Here is a 19,882-nt window from a genome sequence, read left to right on the forward strand (position 1 = left end):
TCCGATTCAATCATTAACTTCCTGCTCGCAAATGCACCAAGAGACAACATTACTACTACGACTAGTCACAGCCCACAAACTTACCCGTGAATGTGAAACTCTTGCTCAAGACTACTGACCTATGAGTATATTTGTATTAGTTTCTAATAGGACATAAGTTCAAATTTGTTAACAAGGGATCAGAAATATTTTTTACCTAATATTAAGTTAAATGTTAAGCATCATTTATACCACTGATAAACGTTCATCACTGTTCCCCTCAGTTATGAAATATGTACTTGACTTCAGTAATACCTAAAAGGCAACTTCAATTTAACTACCAATGTCAAAGAAATATCTTTGCTCACAGTAGGAATATTAACGAGGCGAGCATTCAGGATTTTTATTGCCAACATACATTGCACCCGATTTCACCTGGCTGATATTTATGTATATTTCACACATTTGTAGCAGTATCAATTATTCACTATTACATGAACTAATAAATGTTTACAAACAGGACAAATGTGTAATATTAAGTTTCAGTCTCAGTGTGCAATGACAAGACTCCACAATGTACCAATCCAGTGCAGCATTGGGAATCTAAGGACAAATGTTCTCAATTTTCAGGACGGAGTAATGCAAATTCTATGAATTATTCACAAAATTGGACATCAGCAGTAATTTTACTGTAGAAGTATTGACAGTGCTAAGACGATTGTTTCCAAGTGTAAAGAGACACCAGGGACTTTCAGCAGAAATGGTCCTTTTTTTGTGTGTGAACTGGGCTGGACAGTTCCATTTTGGAGTTTACAACTGTGGAAATATACCCACACAATTCAAATGTGCAGGGGAGGGGGAGGGGGGGGGGGGATATTTACATACATATGTTAGATGAGCTTATGCTCTTTGACCCCTTACTGCCCATCTGCAAGTGAAATGTTATAAGGTGAAAGATATCTTCTCCAACAAGAAAGAAACTCCTAAACTGCATCATGCGTTGAACACATTTCTGAGAAAGCTGCAGAGGTCATGGAGAAATGTCTTCAAGACAATCTGAGTAGACTGCACTTGGCAGCAGTGTGATCACACATAATGGAGTTTATAACACCAACCGGTGATGACACTATGAAGGTCGTAACTGCCTCAATAAAGTTTAAGCACTGCAGACATCTTAAGGGACTCAACGGTAAACACACAGAACTACCAAAAGAATTACAATGGATCTAGTGGGACAATTGAAGTAGCAGGCACGAAAGGTAAGGTATATAATTTACCCTGCTGCCATACATGTATTGAAAACATACTGGAATTACACTGTTTTAAGTTAGCAGTAATACACAGGACGGAAGGGAAGGAGAAAAAGGAAGGATTCAAGACTGCAATGAGTGAAAACCATCATAAAATGACAGACTGACAAATGGAAAAACACGTAATAACTGCTAAGAGATTTAATAGGCTGCAGAAAGGCAGTTGTTAATAAGAAAAGATGCCAGAAGTGTTGACATGTTTCTTCTTCCACAATATTAACAGAATGTTATCTTTTGCCTGGATTATGCCCAGGCTGGCACTTTGTGCATATACAATACAGTGAAACCTCTTTATAAAGTTCCTTCATACAATGTTTTCTTGCAGTCCCAAGAACAACCCAGTGGTGCACGGACAATAAAATCAAGGTAACTGAAAACAAAACAGCCTACACACCGCTGAAGGGTATCCTGCACAGGAACCAAACAATCAAAATCGGGGACACAAACCAGTACTTACACGCTACCTTGGAGTACAGATAGACGAATGATTGAACTTTCATGAACACATACGAATACGCACAGACAAAGCAGAAAAAAAATACTTCATAAACTGACAAGGTTAAACTCTTGAGCGATTCAGACTACCCCTGTCAGTTACACGGACATACCATTGTGTTCTCCGAGTCAGTACAATGCTTTGCTGGCAGCACATGAGCCTACAGACTAAGCCTTTCCAACAACAGAACTGTCGTACGTCATTGGCAAAGAAGTGTCCTGCTTCGATTAATGGGGGCTTGCAACAACACAGGCGATGCACTATGCGTTGTGATGGGAATCTTTCCGATAGATATAAACATCAGATACCGTGCAGCAATGTACTGGCTTAAGATGAGGAGACCAGGTTCAGCAGATCAATGGTGTACCGTATGAGACAACATGCCAACTTGGAGCATGGCAAGTGGATACCTGGCAGAGCGAATGGGACAATAGAGATAAGGGCCACCGAGTCTACAACTTCCTGGATATCAGGGAAAGACTAAAACTAAAGCATATCGATCCCAGCCGTGGTATGATACACTTCCTCACAGGCCACGGCCCTTATCCCACACACCTGAGCCGCGCGAGCCTGCGACAGACTACTAGATGCACATGCGGGGGAAGAAGGTTCCCCAGAACACATTGTCCTCTTCTGCAGGATGCGCACTAACGTAAGACACACGTCTAACGTCAACCACCTGAACATACAAAACGAACTGTACCGCTGTACTACGCAGCCCAGACCAGTGTACTGAACTGAACACACTGACCAATGAAACCTTCAAGATCCTACATATAGAATACCTAGATAACAGACCCTACAGAAGATAAGTCTGTTTACTAAGTCAGCAGAGTGCCCATGGGATGGGTGACAGCAGTAACACCCTTAGTCAAGAAGATACAGACACTGACTTTGGCAACGACACAGATACTTAGGTGCCTCACGCTGATGACCCATAGTGGCAACCTGCGTGACAGTAGAAATGGCCCAGGAAAAGCTGATACGAGGTACACGTGATCAAACACATTTAAACAAAACAAACACCACCACAACTGTTCATATGTACATATTTAGCAGCATCTTCATGTCCCCACGAAAGGTCAGTAGCTATCGAAACAAAGCTTAAAGTTAGGCAACTCTTCCAGGGACCTACACCACCTGGTGAGCGGCGACGCACGGCCTGGACTGAAGGAACTTAATAGCGGTCACCCTTATGTGAGCCCAACCCGACGGATACATTAATGTAGATTGGGGAAAACCACTGTCCAGGCTGGGTTGTTTGCGTAGCCGGGAGGTGCTAACAATCACTGGACTGTTGACCAGAATGAGCTAAGTAGGCTAGACATGGAGTACTTATATGTTTTCTTTTTGTTCTCATGTTAGCTTAACGATGGAATCTTGAGTGGAGGCCAGCAATTAAGTTCATTCCATGAGCCTGGCCACCACTCACAACCAGGTGGTGGGAACCTCTCACGCTATACTCTTTCCTATCTTCTTTTTACATTCTTAATTACCATTTTTTTGTATTTCATCTTCCAACTTCTATTATATTAATTCTACTGTTTCTTAACAATGCTATGCAAAATAAAAACAAATGGAGCCTGTCTCCATGTGGCGGGAAACGGTGTGAATGGGGACAGGAGTCAGGGTGGTATTATCAACCACTTTGTGCCCCGAACCCAGTAACAGCGCCCAAGTGGCATATACAGACCCACTTTCAGAAATAAGAGGGTGGGTCATTAAAAATAGCAAGTGAATAAAAATTTCCAACCAAAAGCACATATACACAGTGCTAAATTTTCCTCTGTACTACATTTCATCTATGCCAACAGTTCCTCAACTGTATTTTTGAAACCCCACTCAATTATTTCCCTCTTTACAACAGTTAAGCCACTGGATGTAGATGCTTTATTTTCAGTCCTGTTGATTTGCACAGGCTCTGAAAGACCGTGTCCAGGGAGGTTAACATTCATGTCATTCCCTTAGTTTAAGCATATTGTGCTCATCTTGTTGGTATAATTCTATTTTTTAGGTTGAGCAAATGCCTGTAGTGATAGTGTAGTGCAGGAATTTAGAGGTTGGCAATGTAATGCTTCTGGTAGAGTTTTCATTGAGCAGTAGACATTGCTGAGAAGTGAAGATTTCTGTTTATCATGAAACAAGTAGAGGCCAATTCTAGGTATGTACAAGTTCATATATTTTGGGAAAGTTTGACAAAAGTGGTTTTACTGTTTAATTATTGAAGTATTTTTTTTCTTTTTCTACTTCTTTTTTAATTTGTACCCTTTACTGTGTTTTCTGCAACATATCCTTGATAAAATTTTGTTGGATCCTAATTATCAACTGGAAGTGTGTCTCTTTATGGTGCCCAGAATTTGTGGAGACTTAAAAACCATGATCTGGAGCTTTCACTGTATACATATACCAATGATCAGAGCCTGTTGATACATACCAGAGTTTACCACGGACAATATAAAGGAAATTTTCAGACATGCGCCTGACACTGAGTATATGTCTCCATGGTTGACCATAGAATCAGGACTGCACAAATAATGTAATTCTGTTCAGAATTACAAACAGTATCTGTAATACTCGGGTATGTGATGCTATTGCAGATACAAGGAAAATGTTGTCACACAATGGAGAAAATAGGACCAACACCATCCAGAAACACACGACTGGTGCAACATAGGCTGCAAATCGAGGAAAAGGAATGTTGAGAAAATACAGCTGCTAAAGAGACAAATAAGACAAGTTTTCTAGTGGTAAAGGACTTCAGTAAACTTATTTAAATGGCAAACAATCACCTGCAAATGAGCCTTTGTGCCATGTTAAGTAACATTTTAGTTAACTACTGAAGACTGAAAATTTTCAATGTTTCTACAGTTCATTAATTACACATTTTGTCATTGCCTTTTTATAACACACCAAAAAGATAGGCCAGTACCATCAGAAGTTCATAGAAAGTTACACATTTATTCCAGTTATAAAAAACCTAATTACCACTGTATTTAAATCCCTTGATAAAACATGCCAAACATATCTGCCATTCTACACAAACATGTTTTTTGTATCTCACATGTGGTACAAGAGACAGCTCCTTAAACTCAACAAGTATGTTATAGAAAGGGTAAACCCCTTTTATGAACAACGGGAATGGGTTAATACAAAATAAGACATTCAAAATAATGTTTTTAACTTTTTATTGAGTTTTACTAACTACAATACCTAATGCTCAGGCTTTTAATAGTTGTTTCTAAGACTAAGCACAAAATGTATCATAATAGAAAAACCAAATATTCAAACTAGGCAAAATTACAAAACAGTATGCAAAAATAGACATTTGAAGAAATCACACAAAAACAGACTCCATGAGAATGACCTCCTCCTCACTCATACAGAAAGGACAAGAACTCTCAAGGCAGCTAGTAATGGCCAATATTAGAAGGTGATAATTTTTGTCAGTAAAGATTAAACTAATGTACAAAGGATGGATTAGTTGACAGGTTTTGAAGATTGAAAAACCATCAGTCTCCTCAAATCTTTACTACATTGTGTAGTTTCAAAAATTCTAGACACTACATTCAATGGAAAACTTGGAGGCCTTCCCAAGACTTTAATGGCACTTAAAAGCAGCAGTGGTCTCTGTGCATTTACTAGTATCAATCTGTAATGGTGTTATGACTACTAACATTCTCTCTTTGGAGTCAGATTTTGAAAAATTTAACATAATACACGCACATAAATTATACTGCTGAATAGTCAAAATAATTACAGAAAAATTATTTTCAATAGGGCTAAGAGAATAAAATCTCCATGATTGTTTAGTTATTTGTCAAATGCTTTTTCTTCAGCATAAAATCTTCACAGAAGCTAGCTCGTGCTTTACTTATTTTATTACTCTCTCTCACTCTCATATGTGGCTTTGAATATAAATTTTCGCAGATTTAAGCAATACAACACTTATTTGCAATGATGCTAGGTGAGTAAATATTTATAAACAGAAAAACTGTACGAATTCACAGTTACGCAAATGTAGGCCACTCACTGATTATCTTGGGACCTTACAGGTTAACCTCAAAAGCGGGAGTTCAACATTTAATCTCACTAAACTCCAAATATGCTTTATCATCTGCTGCTCTGGAATGGCCCCTTTTCATTATACAAGGAGGTGAAAAAAGGCAGTGAATTTTCAACATTTAATCCGCAGGACCAGCAATTTGATTGCCACCATCTTCTCCCTATATGAGATCGCTCATGGTGCCGCTTGTTGCCTTTTTCATAAAAACAAGGAAAGCAACAATGTATTTTCATTACCATTACACATGAAGCTAAGTTTAGATTATTACACTGCTATTTTGAAATTTTTGAACAATGAACTACACATAAAAGTAGACAAACATTTAGAGGGAAGTTATGGCTGGAAATCGACATTTTTATCACCATTTAACTATATCATTTTAAATAAAGTGTCCACAACGTATTTATTTCTTATATGAAGCGGCTCAATGAACGAGACGAAAGCTTGTCTGTTGCTGATTCGGCGGGGAAGAGGGAGCTGGGCAGGCTGTATGTGAAGGCCAACTAGCCAGAGGAAGCAGTGTGCTGTTCCTCAGACTGGCTGCTCAGCCGCTCCTTATTCTGCCGAACCATTTCTGCTCTGCGTTCCTGGAAAAGACGACACCATCAACTTAGTGCAAAATGTTTAAAAAGTTAAGATCTGGCAGTGACTGCTGAGAAAAAGAGTCAAATGCCCAAGAGCCAAGAGACTGTACAATACAAACAAATCGTGTGCATTTCATGTTAGAATTTTATTGATGCCTAAATCCAAATTGTGTTAATATACTGCACTGGCCACTAAAGAAATACATTATGATCTCAAATTAACTTTTTTTAAAAAAAAATTATGTAAATAGGTAGTAATTGTCATTAACTATTAAATGTTAAAGCAGAATTGTCCTTATCTTACACCTGAACATTAAATGTTTTTGTAATGACTGCTGATAGATCTACTGGTATGACATGCAGTGCATGAACTTTTGAAAATACAGTTTATTTGTTCTGAGTAATTGTGGAAATAATTTAGTAACATTAAAGAAGCGCAATGTCACTGGCAAGTGGTCTGATAGATTTTAAGTATGTCTAAGACTATATTTGTGAAATTGTTAACTGACAAAGCCTTCACATTTCAATAAAAATATTTAATACATGCAAGGACAGTTAAGAGAGACATGCAGTATGAATAAGCATAGAAATAATTAGCACTGTTATTGCAGAAGTAATAAATGTGGTCACTTAAAAGTTTCCTCAGTAATTTGAACTCAGTGATAGATTCTATGCAATCTGATACTTCAGGAATTACCTTCCATTGTGCAGTGCAGGTATGGCAACTTCAAATCAGCACATCCTTGTTTAGAGTACATAGCTTTCAGGAATTTTCCTCTTTTACAAAAGTTTTGCAAGGGAGTAGTATACCCTGACAAAGTGCCCAACAACAGAAAATTGAAGAGAAACAGAACTGCAGAATTTACATTAAGCTCACAACGTTTGACATTTCATTATAATTGTATCTTTCACAATTCCAAAACTAGCATTACATTAACATTTTCTTCGTGTAATAAGCATGTTGTGAAGATTCAATTTCAGACAAAATTGAAAGCATTTAAAATAATATTGTGCCCTAACTTTCCGTTCTTCTGTACAAATAAATGCTTGAAAAATTTTATCTATCTTAATATTTTGTCAGCACTAGTTTAACCCTTTCACTGTCAACGTAACAATCTATTGTCACTCCCTGCTGACTAATAATGTCAGGGAGCCGATTAGTCTTCACTAGATGGTGTTAGCGTGCTGATTACATATGCTCTTTGCCTCGAGCTACGTGCAAGTCGATAGCTATCAACAACTGAGCATTATTTCGGTGAAATATTAGCATTCAGTTATTCCCCTTTTGCATAGTTTGTTTATTGACGCCGTGTTTCGCAGCACGTTTACATTATGTTATTGCATTCTACGTTCTTGTTTTTGCACAGTACTGTTATTCATCATTGCTTCTGCGCGTTTTTCTTCACATTACAAGTTTACAGTTTGTTTATTTTCTCCGCTTTTTGAGAAAAATGCGACGTACACCAAGCCACACCAGAGGACTTACTGATGAAGAAATTTGTGAACTTTAAGAATGTAATAGTGATACAGAGTGTTTTTAGCAAAAGTAGCAACAGTTTAGAAAGTGACTGTGATGTACTTGACGATAATGTGAACGAAAGTGAAGACGAAATGGAAGATGTACAATACACTAAAGTAATTGCACCTGAAACACTACAGCCATTACATCAATTTCAAGGGCTTCCAGGACCAAAATATATGCCACCAGCAGGATCTCCTGCGATTGAAATATTCTATCTATTCTTTACTACAACGTTGCTGCAGCTTATTGTAACTGAAACAAATCACTCAGCAAAACAGTTTATAACTAAACACGCTACATTGTCCAAACCGTATAAGAAATGGAAAAATGTGACAAGCACCGAGGTAAGAGGTTTTATTGCTTTCTTACTAATATGGGACTCAATAAAAGGCCCACAATGTTCTCATACTGGAGCACAAAACCATCACAGGCATTTTCATGCTTTGCTAAAAGGTTTTCTGCCCACCAATTTAGGCATCTTATGAAATTCTTTCGTCTTGTGGATAGTAAGAAATGTCCAACACCACGCCATCCTGATTATGACCCATATATCAGGTACCAGCCCTTGGTAGATCATGCTAATATATTTAGACATCATTACAAACCTCATGAACAACTTTGTATTGATGAGAGTCTAGTTGGCACTAAATGTCACTTCTCTATTACAGTATTTGCCAAACAAACACCACCAACATGAGATTTTCACTCTGCAGCGGAGTGTGCACTGATATGAAACTTCCTGGCAGATTAAAACTGTGTGCCCTACTGAGACTCGAACTCGGAACCTTTGCCTTTCGCAGGAAAGTGCTCTACCGTCTGAGCTACCGAAGCACGACTCACACCCGGTACTCACAGCTTTACTTCTGCCAGTATTAAACATCACCAACATCACCACCGATGGGGAATCAAATTCTAGGTGCTGTGTGACTAAAATGGCACTGTTGTTGTGGGTTTTATACTTACAGAGGTGCCAAAAGCCAAGAAGATAAGGCTGAGATTGCAAGACATGGCTTAGATTACTGTGTTGTCCAGAAGTTACTGTGTGCAATTATTTGAACAAGGGATATATCTTTGTGGGCAACTTTTCATGTCAGTACCACTTTTAGAAGTCTCTATAAACTAGGTACATACATCACTGGTACCGTAAGAAAGAGGAAATATGTGCCAGAGCAATTTAGAAAAATTTTTGGAATTGGGTAAAAGATGTAAGTCAGGCCCGGTACTAGCATGTGCGTACCAAGAGAAAAAATTTCTTGTGTACCTCTGTTCTCTTACTGTCAAGTGAAGTTGGTGCTGGTGACATTGAAGTCCAAAATAAAAATAAAACAGTAAAAAAGCCGGAAATAATACACCAGTAGAGCCAGTATATGGGTGGAACACACACATTCGGCACAATGCTGTATGTGTATTTGGATGAAAGGCGAACTCGCTGTTACTGGAAGAAGGCAGCTCTTGACATAATGTCAAGAATGGTGCTGAACTCTTACATATTATACAAAGGGCATAATGAAGGAAGGCAAGTTGTTTCCAGATATGTATATACTGTAATGGTAATTGAAGCCTTGCCAGATGAATGGCTGCAAGAAAAACATCCAATTCGTGGTTCTCCAGGTTTGAGGAAACTTCCAGAGAAGAAAGAGTTGAGATGGTATGTGTACCAATGAGGGAAGGAAAAGGTCAAGAACTGTTTGTAATAGATGTAATAAGGGGTTGCATGGTGAATGTTTTCCTAAACCCAAATGCTAAGTCATACTGTACCCATGGAAATTCTGTAATAAATAATTATCTTTCTAAATAATAACACAAATTTCAATCCCTCATGTCATTTTTCTCAGAAATGTGTGTAGATCCTATGGACTGCAGTTAGCCTTCTTAAATTGAAGCATAGTGTTGGATATATAGAATCAAAGTCAAAGTTACAATATTAAAATATATATATATTTTATTTGGACTGTCACAATCAAATTCATTTGAAACACCATCATAATCTGTGTAAGTCACAATATTCTACATACATTTATGGATAAGAGGTAATTTTTCATATTTTTAAGTGAATACTGTGTGAAATATAGCAATTTAAATGGAATGTAGCATAACAGTATAAATACGCATGACATTTTTAACACACACCACTCCAAATCGGCTGACTACAGAAGGGTTAAACATATGCAAACCTCACGTTTACTGGAATATTTATTTCCCACATTCAAATGCAGTTTTTGCTACCTATTATTAGGGCAAACGAGACCTCCACATACATTTTAATAAATATTTATTCAATCCCTCTCATCCCAATCGGGCAGCCACACACTAACATTCTCATGAATGTGACTTTACACAAAATACATTAGCTCAAGTCCTGTGAAAAGTAACACACATATTAACAGCCAGTATTGAAGCAAAGTTTTTTTTAATATCAATACAATTTCCTACCCTTGTCACCAATAACTTTTTTTACTATCTTCAATTGCAGTATTATATGGATTCTGTGCCCTCTTCTGGTCAAGTAAGAGTTCACCTCAGAAAATGTTTCCAAATACGAAACCACTCCATTTAATATTATTAGGAAATTTGCAAATAGAGGTTTTCTTAAGAAATATGCATAAATTATGGTTTTTGGTAATATAGGAACCTGTGCTATGTCACTGAAGTTGCTAACAGTGTCTATTCCTCCACCACCACCACCACCACCACCACCACCACCACCACCACCACACATACACACTCACAAATACACCAGATTTTATCATGCAGATACAGAATAATACAAGTTGTTAAGAAATAACACAGTAAAGCTGAACATTTAAGCATGCAAACTGTACATGCAAGCTAATGAAAATTCAATATACATCATGACGTACATTTTCTCTGACGATTTCAAGCTTCTTTTGTATCTCCTTTTCACGGTTTAACTCTGCTATTTCTAGACGTTCCTTTAGTCTCTCCTGCACCTTCTTGCCTTGATTCTCGTTTACTTGTTGAACCTCCGCAAGCTTCACAAGATTCTGTTACAGATTTGAGAACATGCAAAGTCCATACATGGTGCAGAGGTGCAAAACACATTACCAAATGAAAGATCACAACTTTCAACTAATTTCAAAACTGGGAATTAGTTAGGAACATGCATAAGAAAATACCTGGTACAAGGTAAAGTTAGTATACATTAAAGTTACAAGGGGGGCATATACTAGAAGAATAAGTAATTCACCAAGACAAAGATCTGTAACAAATCAAATACCCTACAAAATACTTTTGTAAACATAGTTTGCAAGCTGTTTTCAATGATAGTGCATGCTCTTTCACAGGTTATATTTTTAAGTAGATTTAATTGTCTACATAATAGATTAGTCACCTAAATAACACTGTACTGAACTCTATGCTATCCAAGAACTACACCCAATATTAAGTAAGGGGAGTGATTCAACCCAAACAAATCTGTAACACCTAAGTTAATGGTACAAGTATCACACAGGCAGTTTGCCAGAACATTCCACGTATTACACCACTAGACTTTCCAAGAACCCTAAAATATATTGAAGTATTGACAATAGAAAGTAAGACTTTTCATTTGCCTCAAATGGAATTTATGTACAGTTCTTTCCACAGGAATACCACTAACATATATACATAATTAAGAACAAATAATTAGTTTTTGATACATATACCAATGAATTACTTACGTGATTACGCAGTTTCTCCAGCTGTTCTCTTTCCATTTCCTCACGTCTCTGTTGTGCCAGATCTAACTTTTGCTGGATCTGACTTTCAAGCTGAGTTATTTTCTCCTGCATACCATTGCGCACTCGTTCTACATGGTCCTCCTGGTTACATCAGACTCAATACTAAGTCCACAAATAACATGCAACATTCATTCAGTAATGTTCAAATGTTAAGACAGCTTGCTTCAGCAATAAGGAAACCAAAAAACAGTTTTCACCAAACAGGAATATAATTCCATTATCCAGAAACATTTTATTTGTGGGAAAATTTTCTACAACAGAGCCCAGATTTTTTCCATTTAAACATTTATCTGACTGATATTTAAGGAAATATTGGCAATTCACTAATTTTCCACATTCTATTATATTCATAATTTTATATTTAATCATTTATTTACTGCTCTTCTGACAGTAAAATTTTAACGAGTGTTAGAAATACTGTGTACTCTGTACTGTACTTTATGGAAACAATATGACACTGAACTTCATAACAAGAAGCAGCCCTTACCAACAGCTCAGCACTACCTTGCGAAAAATACTGCAGTCTACTAAAAATAATATGGACTGGATGTAAGGCAAGGCAAGTAACATAACACTCACTTTCAGAGCAGTGGACAAATCTGACAAGCTCCTATTGATATCGAAAATACTGCATCAGTGTCATTTTCGAACAAATTGTAGCATACTGACCCATATTCACTACCACAAACTACATTGAACATTTACATTAGTGAACTCAATACTTAAAAATTTCAGCCTTCCATTACAAGGGGGTATCTAGAAGTTTTAATTATCACTCAAATTTTGTTATAATCATGAAATTTTTTTCCCTCTTTTCTTCATAGAGTGCCAGAACTAAGATAGACAATGAGATGTCTACTGGTTATGGAAATGACTGCCCATCTTACGACACTACTGTGACGTGGCAAAGTATCCCCAAACTGGAGATATGTCTCTGACAGATGAGCCAAGGGCACGAGTTGGCTGTGAAGGTCACACTTTCAGATTTTTATGGCTGCTGTGTAGTCACCCACACACATTATCTTGCTAAGGATCACACTATCACCGGCAGATACTACAACATTCTTTTGGAAAGACTACGATTAAGAGACTCTGCAGTATACTCTGGAGAGATGTTCACCTTGTGGCTTACAATGCACCAGCTGACTCATGTTGCAGATGACAAAATCTCATGTGGCTTCAAGATCCTGCAGCATCCAATTTAGTCTCCCACTAACATCAAACTACTTTTCTTGTTCCCAAAAATGAATCCATTGGATAGTCACCAGTTTGAAAACAGAACAAGTTATTAGTGAAGTGTAAGGGCACTTCAATGCAAAATCTGCAGACTTCTACAAATATATTTTCAATGTCAAGAAATGCTAGGAAAATGTATTAATCTGGATGGTAACTAAGCAGAGAAGGATTAATAATAGTAAATCAACATAAACTATTACATTCTTTGAAGGCTGATAATCAGAACTTAGCAATAACCCCTTGTACAGCTGTAAGCTTATGCAAACATGTCATGATTGGCATTTGATAATATAAGGGCAAAATTACAAAGGCAAATAGAGCTATTTTTATGCACAATTATTTATAACCCCACAAAAAATTTTCAAATAACTTCGCAATTGTAAATAACTATCCTTCAGTTCACACTTTATATTACTTCATCTGGAATTGACCTCACAGTTTATTTTAGTTTTCATTAAAAACGAAAGTTACCCCTTGAAAATGACAAGCACTGACAATCTGTGTTACTTGTTTGTTAACAATACTTTTCCCAAACTATTACTAAGCAGCTGAGCACTGGTGTTTAGAATTTTACAAACAATCACAAATTGCATGACTGTATCTGAAGTGGAACCATAACTCTTGTTTTATCCAGTGACTTGTGAAATTATTACCACCAAGAAACTAAACATTTTAACAGATAAACATTACTTTGCTGAAACAAGATGCCTAACATTATTATTTTTAACATAAACATTTAGCAATAATTTTGTTTTTGAAAATTTGTGCATGATATCTAGGCATGCTCCTGAACAAGCATCAACATTGATAACGACACAGCCAAAACACTGAAAAATTTATAGCTGACATTCAGCAGTGTTAACTCACATGCTCCCTAAGCCTCTCCAACATTTTCTTTATGTTCTCATCCCTCTGTGCTGCTGCAGTCTTTAGTTTCTCTTCTACAGCTGACTTAACTTCATTTGTCTGTTGCTCCAGACTCAGTCTTGTTTTCTCCACACTCTCCAACTAGACAGAAAAATAATTAAAAAAATACATGAAAGTAATGTACTCAAAAATGCTTTCAAATATTAAACTTGTAAGCTGTGAAACATTATGTACAGCTTCTTTGTGTATGGCAATCATTGCACTTACATGATCTTTAAGCTTTGCTTTGAGATCGTTTATGTAAGCCTCTCTCTTTTCAACGTGAGTTTCCATTTTCTGTTCCAGTGCTTCCCGTGTCTGTAGAATGAATGTGTTTGCTTGTTCATCTTTCTTCCTTGATGCTTCTTCAATCTTCGACATTTTAGCTGCCAAGGCAGCCATTTTATTTGCTTCTAAGGACTAAAAGAACACAGAAATGGAAACGTTAGAATATGTATCATAACTGTAACATGTGCACCACACACACTCCAGCAACAGGATACTACAACCTATCAGTCCAAAAAGTTTAGAGAATGGATAAAAAAGAAAAATTAATAAGGTGGTTAATGCTTCACTTGTTCTGTCTCCAGCTACTTGAGAAAAAATGCACAGAATGGTCATACAACCATAAGAAACAATTAGTAGAGTCATTTAGCACATTCTTCAGCTGACATCACGGTCTAAAAGTCTTCTGTCATCAAATGACTGGTCCTTCATGTGAAGTTCTGCACTTTGTGTCATTATTACGAATCTACCACAAAAAGACAAAGTCTCACCACCCATAATGATTTTTGTCTATATTTTTTACTTTCCGAAGGCAGCAGGTGTCGACAGTCAGTTATGTACTGAATTGAAGACAGGTAGGACAAACTTCACACACACCTTTCTGTTCTTCGAAAGATTCTGAAGACTATCTTCAATACTTCATTTATTGAAGATTCACTATGGCCGTACATTGTTCACAGCTGAATGGTCGACTGCACGTTTGTTCAATAGTTAACGCCTTGGCATCACTTATACAACAGAGTTAAAAATCAGTCTCTGAACTTTTTGGACAGTGTGGTAAGTCTCACTCACTCACACAGTTACCCATCAGAGATTCACAATTATTTTGGCTCTCATGCTAAAGTTTACCTCACAAAAAGTGTTTACTTATATTTTGCAGCTTTCACATCAACTTCAGATAAACATAGCTTACCATTCTCCTTTCCTCAGCTGCTTTTAACTTCTCTTCTATGTTTTCAGCGGATGTGCTCTTGGGAGAAGTTGGTCTTTTTGGGGGTGTATCCGTAACAGGGTCAGCTAATATAACTTCATATGCCAAACCTCCCTTCGACCTCTCTTGGCACCTGATTTCTGTAGCTGTGAAATGAACAAACTCGTGGAGTATTTATATATATATTTTTAGTTCTGCACAAATAACACTTCAGTGTCACATGTCCTGCTCACACGTGACATCCATTACTTTTGTACAACTAGTCACAAAGTAAAAATAAAATTTTCTGAGTGTGACTATGGAGTAAATCCTCTCATGCACAGACTATCTTTGAAGCTAACAAAAAATGTTAAGCTTTGCTATTCATGTTCCCACATGGGAAACAGTCTGACAATGTCTTACAAAAGAAACTAATGCTGTAGTAGTATCAAATATCTAATCATGTATGAAAAAGGGAAGTATAACATCTGTAGAAATTAACTGTGTTGTCCACTTTTCATCCTCAGACAATAGTGTTACAACAGAACTGTGGCATCTACTCTACACTACTCTTATGCTAAAGTCCCCATTTTCCAAGGAATTTTAATAACTGCTGTTAAAATTATTTTAACAGATAAAAGGAAACACAGAAAATAGGCAAACAATTTGTTTTTCACTTTTAACACACAAGAAATTAATAAAACTATTTTACATAACAAAACACAACCAGGAAAAAAAAACTGTCTCTCAGTTCTTCTTGGCTTGGCTTAATGCTGTGCTTCCAGGTGATTTGCTGATTTGTTTCAATTTTATTCACAATAAAAACTATTAAAGAGGATCAACAAATTTATCTAATAATATTGTGATAGAGAATAACACAAACAACTTCTTAATCACAATCAACAGCAATTAAATTAAGTTCATTTGTAACCACGAATAATTCAATTTGACATTTAGTTCCTTAAAATTTCCAGTTCAATTTGGGACTCTGTTGGTGATCCAAAATTAATTGGAGTTTACAAGTTTCTAACTACAAATCCATTGATGCAAAGGGGTATTTGCTGGGCCTTACATAGAAGTACTTTTATTAAACAGACCATGTCATCCTCACAGCATTATCTGACATAACCCCTCCACAACACTATGTTTACTTACTACCTTTAAGCTCACAGGATTCTGCTCCAACCCATCTCCTATACACAGATCGGTAATAACTTAATTTGTAAGTCATTCTACCCGCAATTTCCTGTAGATGGAATTCCTAGTCCTCTAACTTACTTCATGACCAACTGTCTGAGCAACTATCAGATATGCATTATGTTCATTAAATTTATACATTAACCCAACTTTACATTGTTTACTATTAATTTCTGGACAGTTTCAAAGGAATTTTGAAGAAATGACTTTTCTAAAACTGAAAGAATTATCATATCTTTCAACTAATTCCTTCCTAACAAATACAAATGAAGACACTATTCACCTACAACTGACACAGACTTTGGCTGTGTGCAAATCATAGGTTGATTCCTTCAAAGAGTAAGACAGCTAACAGCCACTATTGAAAATGCTACGCATTCACACAAATTTGCACTATAACCAGTTTCAAATTGAGAGCTTTATTTTCAGATGGCTGTTCATGTTTACCCAAATGGCGAAAACTTACATGTGTGCATTGCTTTCCACAATGTGATTATATACAAAGCAAACAAGTGCTGCACACACTGCACATTATTTCATGAATACAAACAAAATGACACAGGATCTTTGGAGGTACCACCATCCTAAGAACCTTTCACCACCAGAGAGAAAGAGCCATAAGCTTGTGTAAACAACAATTGTGTATCTTGATGTGAACAGCCATCTGGAGATAGACCTGTCTGTTCTAAAATGGTTACAACAATATTTGTGTAAATGAATAGCATTATCAGTAGTGGTTGGTATCTGTGGTCCATTTCAAAAGAATCAATCAATATAACTAAAATTGTGCCACAGAAGATTTAGATTATGCATCATATGGGCAAAGTCTTACACAATGGCTGCAAGAGAGCTTTCATATAAGGAAAACCAATATAATTCTCCATATTCCACAGAACTCCACATTATAAAACTTCAATCAGTACAAGTTACGTATGTTCATCTTACTTTGAAATATAGCCTGATGCCAGAACAACGTTTAGATTTGTAATTGTTCCAATTTAATTACTTCTCACAAGTAACCAGCATCGAAGCAAGAAACACTAGCAATTTAAGAATTAGCAGTACATCCTGGCAACTTAAAATTAACTGAGGGCTTTGCTCTCAGCAGGTCAGTACATCAAAGAAAAAACTTGACCGATATCTGTGTAAATGAAGTAATGCCTGGGAAGAAATTCTGACTGCATATACAACACAAATAATGGTTGAAATATGTCTATTTGTGCAGCAGTTCTGGGTAGAAAATGAATAACTTACTAAAGGCTACAGTTGAAGTTAGGTGCTTTATCACTATATTTTACTATGTCTTTGCAATTAAAAAAAAGAGCATACATAGGCCTATGTGTATTTTATCTCTGCAAAACACATCCAAAGCACTAAACTTTGGACAGTGCATTTAATCACAGATGACACAATGACACCAGGCACAAGTTTTCTGTCAAATCAGTGGAGAATACAATTGGGACAGGGGCCCACAAGTGCTGGCACTAACAGAGCTGCATACCACTCCTAGTTATGTACTTCCCTTAAGTTATTACAGAAATTTCATGTGCCAGCTGAAGCGGAGATCAGGTTTTTTTTTTTTTTAAAGGATTGGCCAGTCATGCATTTGCCTGGAAGTCACCGATGAGAACTGTGCTATTACAAGCCTGTCACCAGTGGGGAGCCACAATACAAAATCTGGCTATCAGATGAGTTCTGATGATTAATCTGATAGTAGGCTAACTGCATTTACACCCCGAGATAAACAGCACTCAAAATTTTGTTTTTTACTATGCATTCATGAAGGTAAGATGGTAGAGACAATTATCAAAACTGCCTCATATACTGACTTGACTCTACGCACGATTAACCTGACACCAGTAATAAATAGATTCTGCCTACAGTACAGGAGAATTACAAGATTAAAGTAATTCAAAAACAGTGCATAAATAATGAGAAAGATTACTTTAGCAAACCAAGCAGTTCACTGCACTGATCTGAAGACAGGAAGCCCTCAGGGTAAACAGTAGCAACCATGTGGCAGTTCAATTCAAAAAAATTGAAAATAGAAAAAGCAACAGCTATTCACAGTGACTTGGGAAAACTAAATAATTCCCCAGCACAAGTGCACCAAAAATACTTTCTCAAAGATGAAATAATATGATTTAACTTCAGCAAAATGAGGTCTTGTGTGTAACAGTTATCTACCCACAGAAAAGTATGCAAGCTTTCAACAAGTGTAAATCAAAATTTAAGGGTGACTAATACTTCTACTTCAATACATAATACTGCAGGGCTTCATATCATCTACCATGTTGTTTTGGCAGTTTGTGATGGACACGACTACTGTTACACATACGAAATTTATTATGATAAGTTTGGGAGGAGTATCCTTTCTGGAGAATTATATTGGTTTTCCTTATACGAAAGCTCTCTTACAGCCATTGTGCCCATATGATGCGTAATCTACACCTTCTGTGGCACAATTTTATAATTAGTTATATTGACTGATTCTTTCGAAATGGACCACAGATATCAACCACTACTGATAATGCTATTTATTTACACAAATATTGTTGTAGCACATAGCACTGCTTCTGGGATACTGGCTGGCTAGCCTGCCCCAGACCGAAATCACTTCTGATTACTGACGAGGGCCGGTGAACCAGCCTGCCTAGAAGTGGTTTTTAGTTGGGTTCCCACATCCAGCTAGGCAAATACTAGGCTATCCCACCTCACACACATGCTCCACAAACAATTCGAATACCTTCTCACCCTTTTCCATCAATCTACTCCAGATACACACATCAAGTATACAATTTCCATCTCAGGGAGAATGGTCATTCCTGGAAGGGTATACAACTACAAAATGCTGCCGACTATCTCAAGCCATATAATGACGCTTACAACTTAAATGAAATGAGATGAGGAAAAAAACTGGAGATGATGATTTGGGGGAAGACCACCTAGTTCATCAAGATTTTAGGATTCCTGTTTCTCTAAATCACCTATGACCAGTGTCAGACTGGTAACTAAATGACATTTTATCATCATATTTCAATTCCCTAACAATCATTAATTCCTGTATCCAAATGTGCTTATTGGCTGAAAGGTATTTTTAATTCTCAGAAATTTCATGTAATGGAAGCTATACAAACATCGTAAGTACTTCGTCCTATAAGCATTAAAACAGAAATCTGTTTCTGCACAAGGCTCACGCCTTTAAATCAATTTGGAGCCACGGAAAGGGTATGGAAATATCTGTTTACAGTGGGCGTCTACGAGCCGCAGCAGGCTGTCCCCACTGTCGAGCACTGCGCCCTTGCCGTGGCGTGAGATGCGCCCCACTATCGATTGGGAGCCAGCGCAGGTGGTGCCGCTTCGTCTGTGGTGCGGCCATGACGTCACCGTGCGACGGCGACGGCGCGACGTTGCGTCGCCACCGGACACTTGTTTGGGAGGGGCAAGACGGCATGTCTGACTAAGCTTGTCTCCCTGAGACTCGTAGCGTACGCATGCGTACGTATTTAGCTGTAGTAGGCGAAAACTAGAAACAAAAAGTCTATTGAGACGAGCTTAACACAATGTAAGCTTATTTGTACTATCTAGTGCAGGTTGCAAGCGGCCTGGATAGCCACAGTATATCAATGGATTTAACCGACAGGTGAGATCAAT

The 19,882-nt window shown here is 37.2% G+C and overlaps 1 protein-coding gene across 7 annotated transcripts in view; it reads right to left on the reverse strand.

Moving 5' to 3' along the window:
- Positions 1-4,953: 4,953 nt before the first annotated feature.
- The window catches only part of LOC126273183 (stathmin-4), a 32,016-nt gene continuing 17,087 nt past the window's right edge, over positions 4,954-19,882 (reverse strand). For 3 of the 7 annotated variants that reach the window (XM_049976693.1, XM_049976694.1, XM_049976692.1), the window contains exons 3-8: positions 15,035-15,198; positions 14,065-14,256; positions 13,798-13,938; positions 11,635-11,775; positions 10,816-10,959; positions 4,954-6,435 (exon numbers count right to left, since the gene is read on the reverse strand). In XM_049976693.1, coding sequence (XP_049832650.1) covers positions 6,352-6,435; positions 10,816-10,959; positions 11,635-11,775; positions 13,798-13,938; positions 14,065-14,256; positions 15,035-15,198 — 866 coding nt within the window. In that variant the 3' untranslated portion in view covers positions 4,954-6,351. The remainder of the gene's footprint in view (positions 6,436-10,815; positions 10,960-11,634; positions 11,776-13,797; positions 13,939-14,064; positions 14,257-15,034; positions 15,199-19,882) is intronic. The other 4 variants (XM_049976697.1, XM_049976696.1, XM_049976695.1 and 1 more) reach the window with 2 other exon arrangements.

This window comes from Schistocerca gregaria, chromosome 5, assembly GCF_023897955.1.
Source record: "Schistocerca gregaria isolate iqSchGreg1 chromosome 5, iqSchGreg1.2, whole genome shotgun sequence".
Taxonomy (NCBI): Eukaryota; Metazoa; Arthropoda; class Insecta; order Orthoptera; family Acrididae; genus Schistocerca; species Schistocerca gregaria.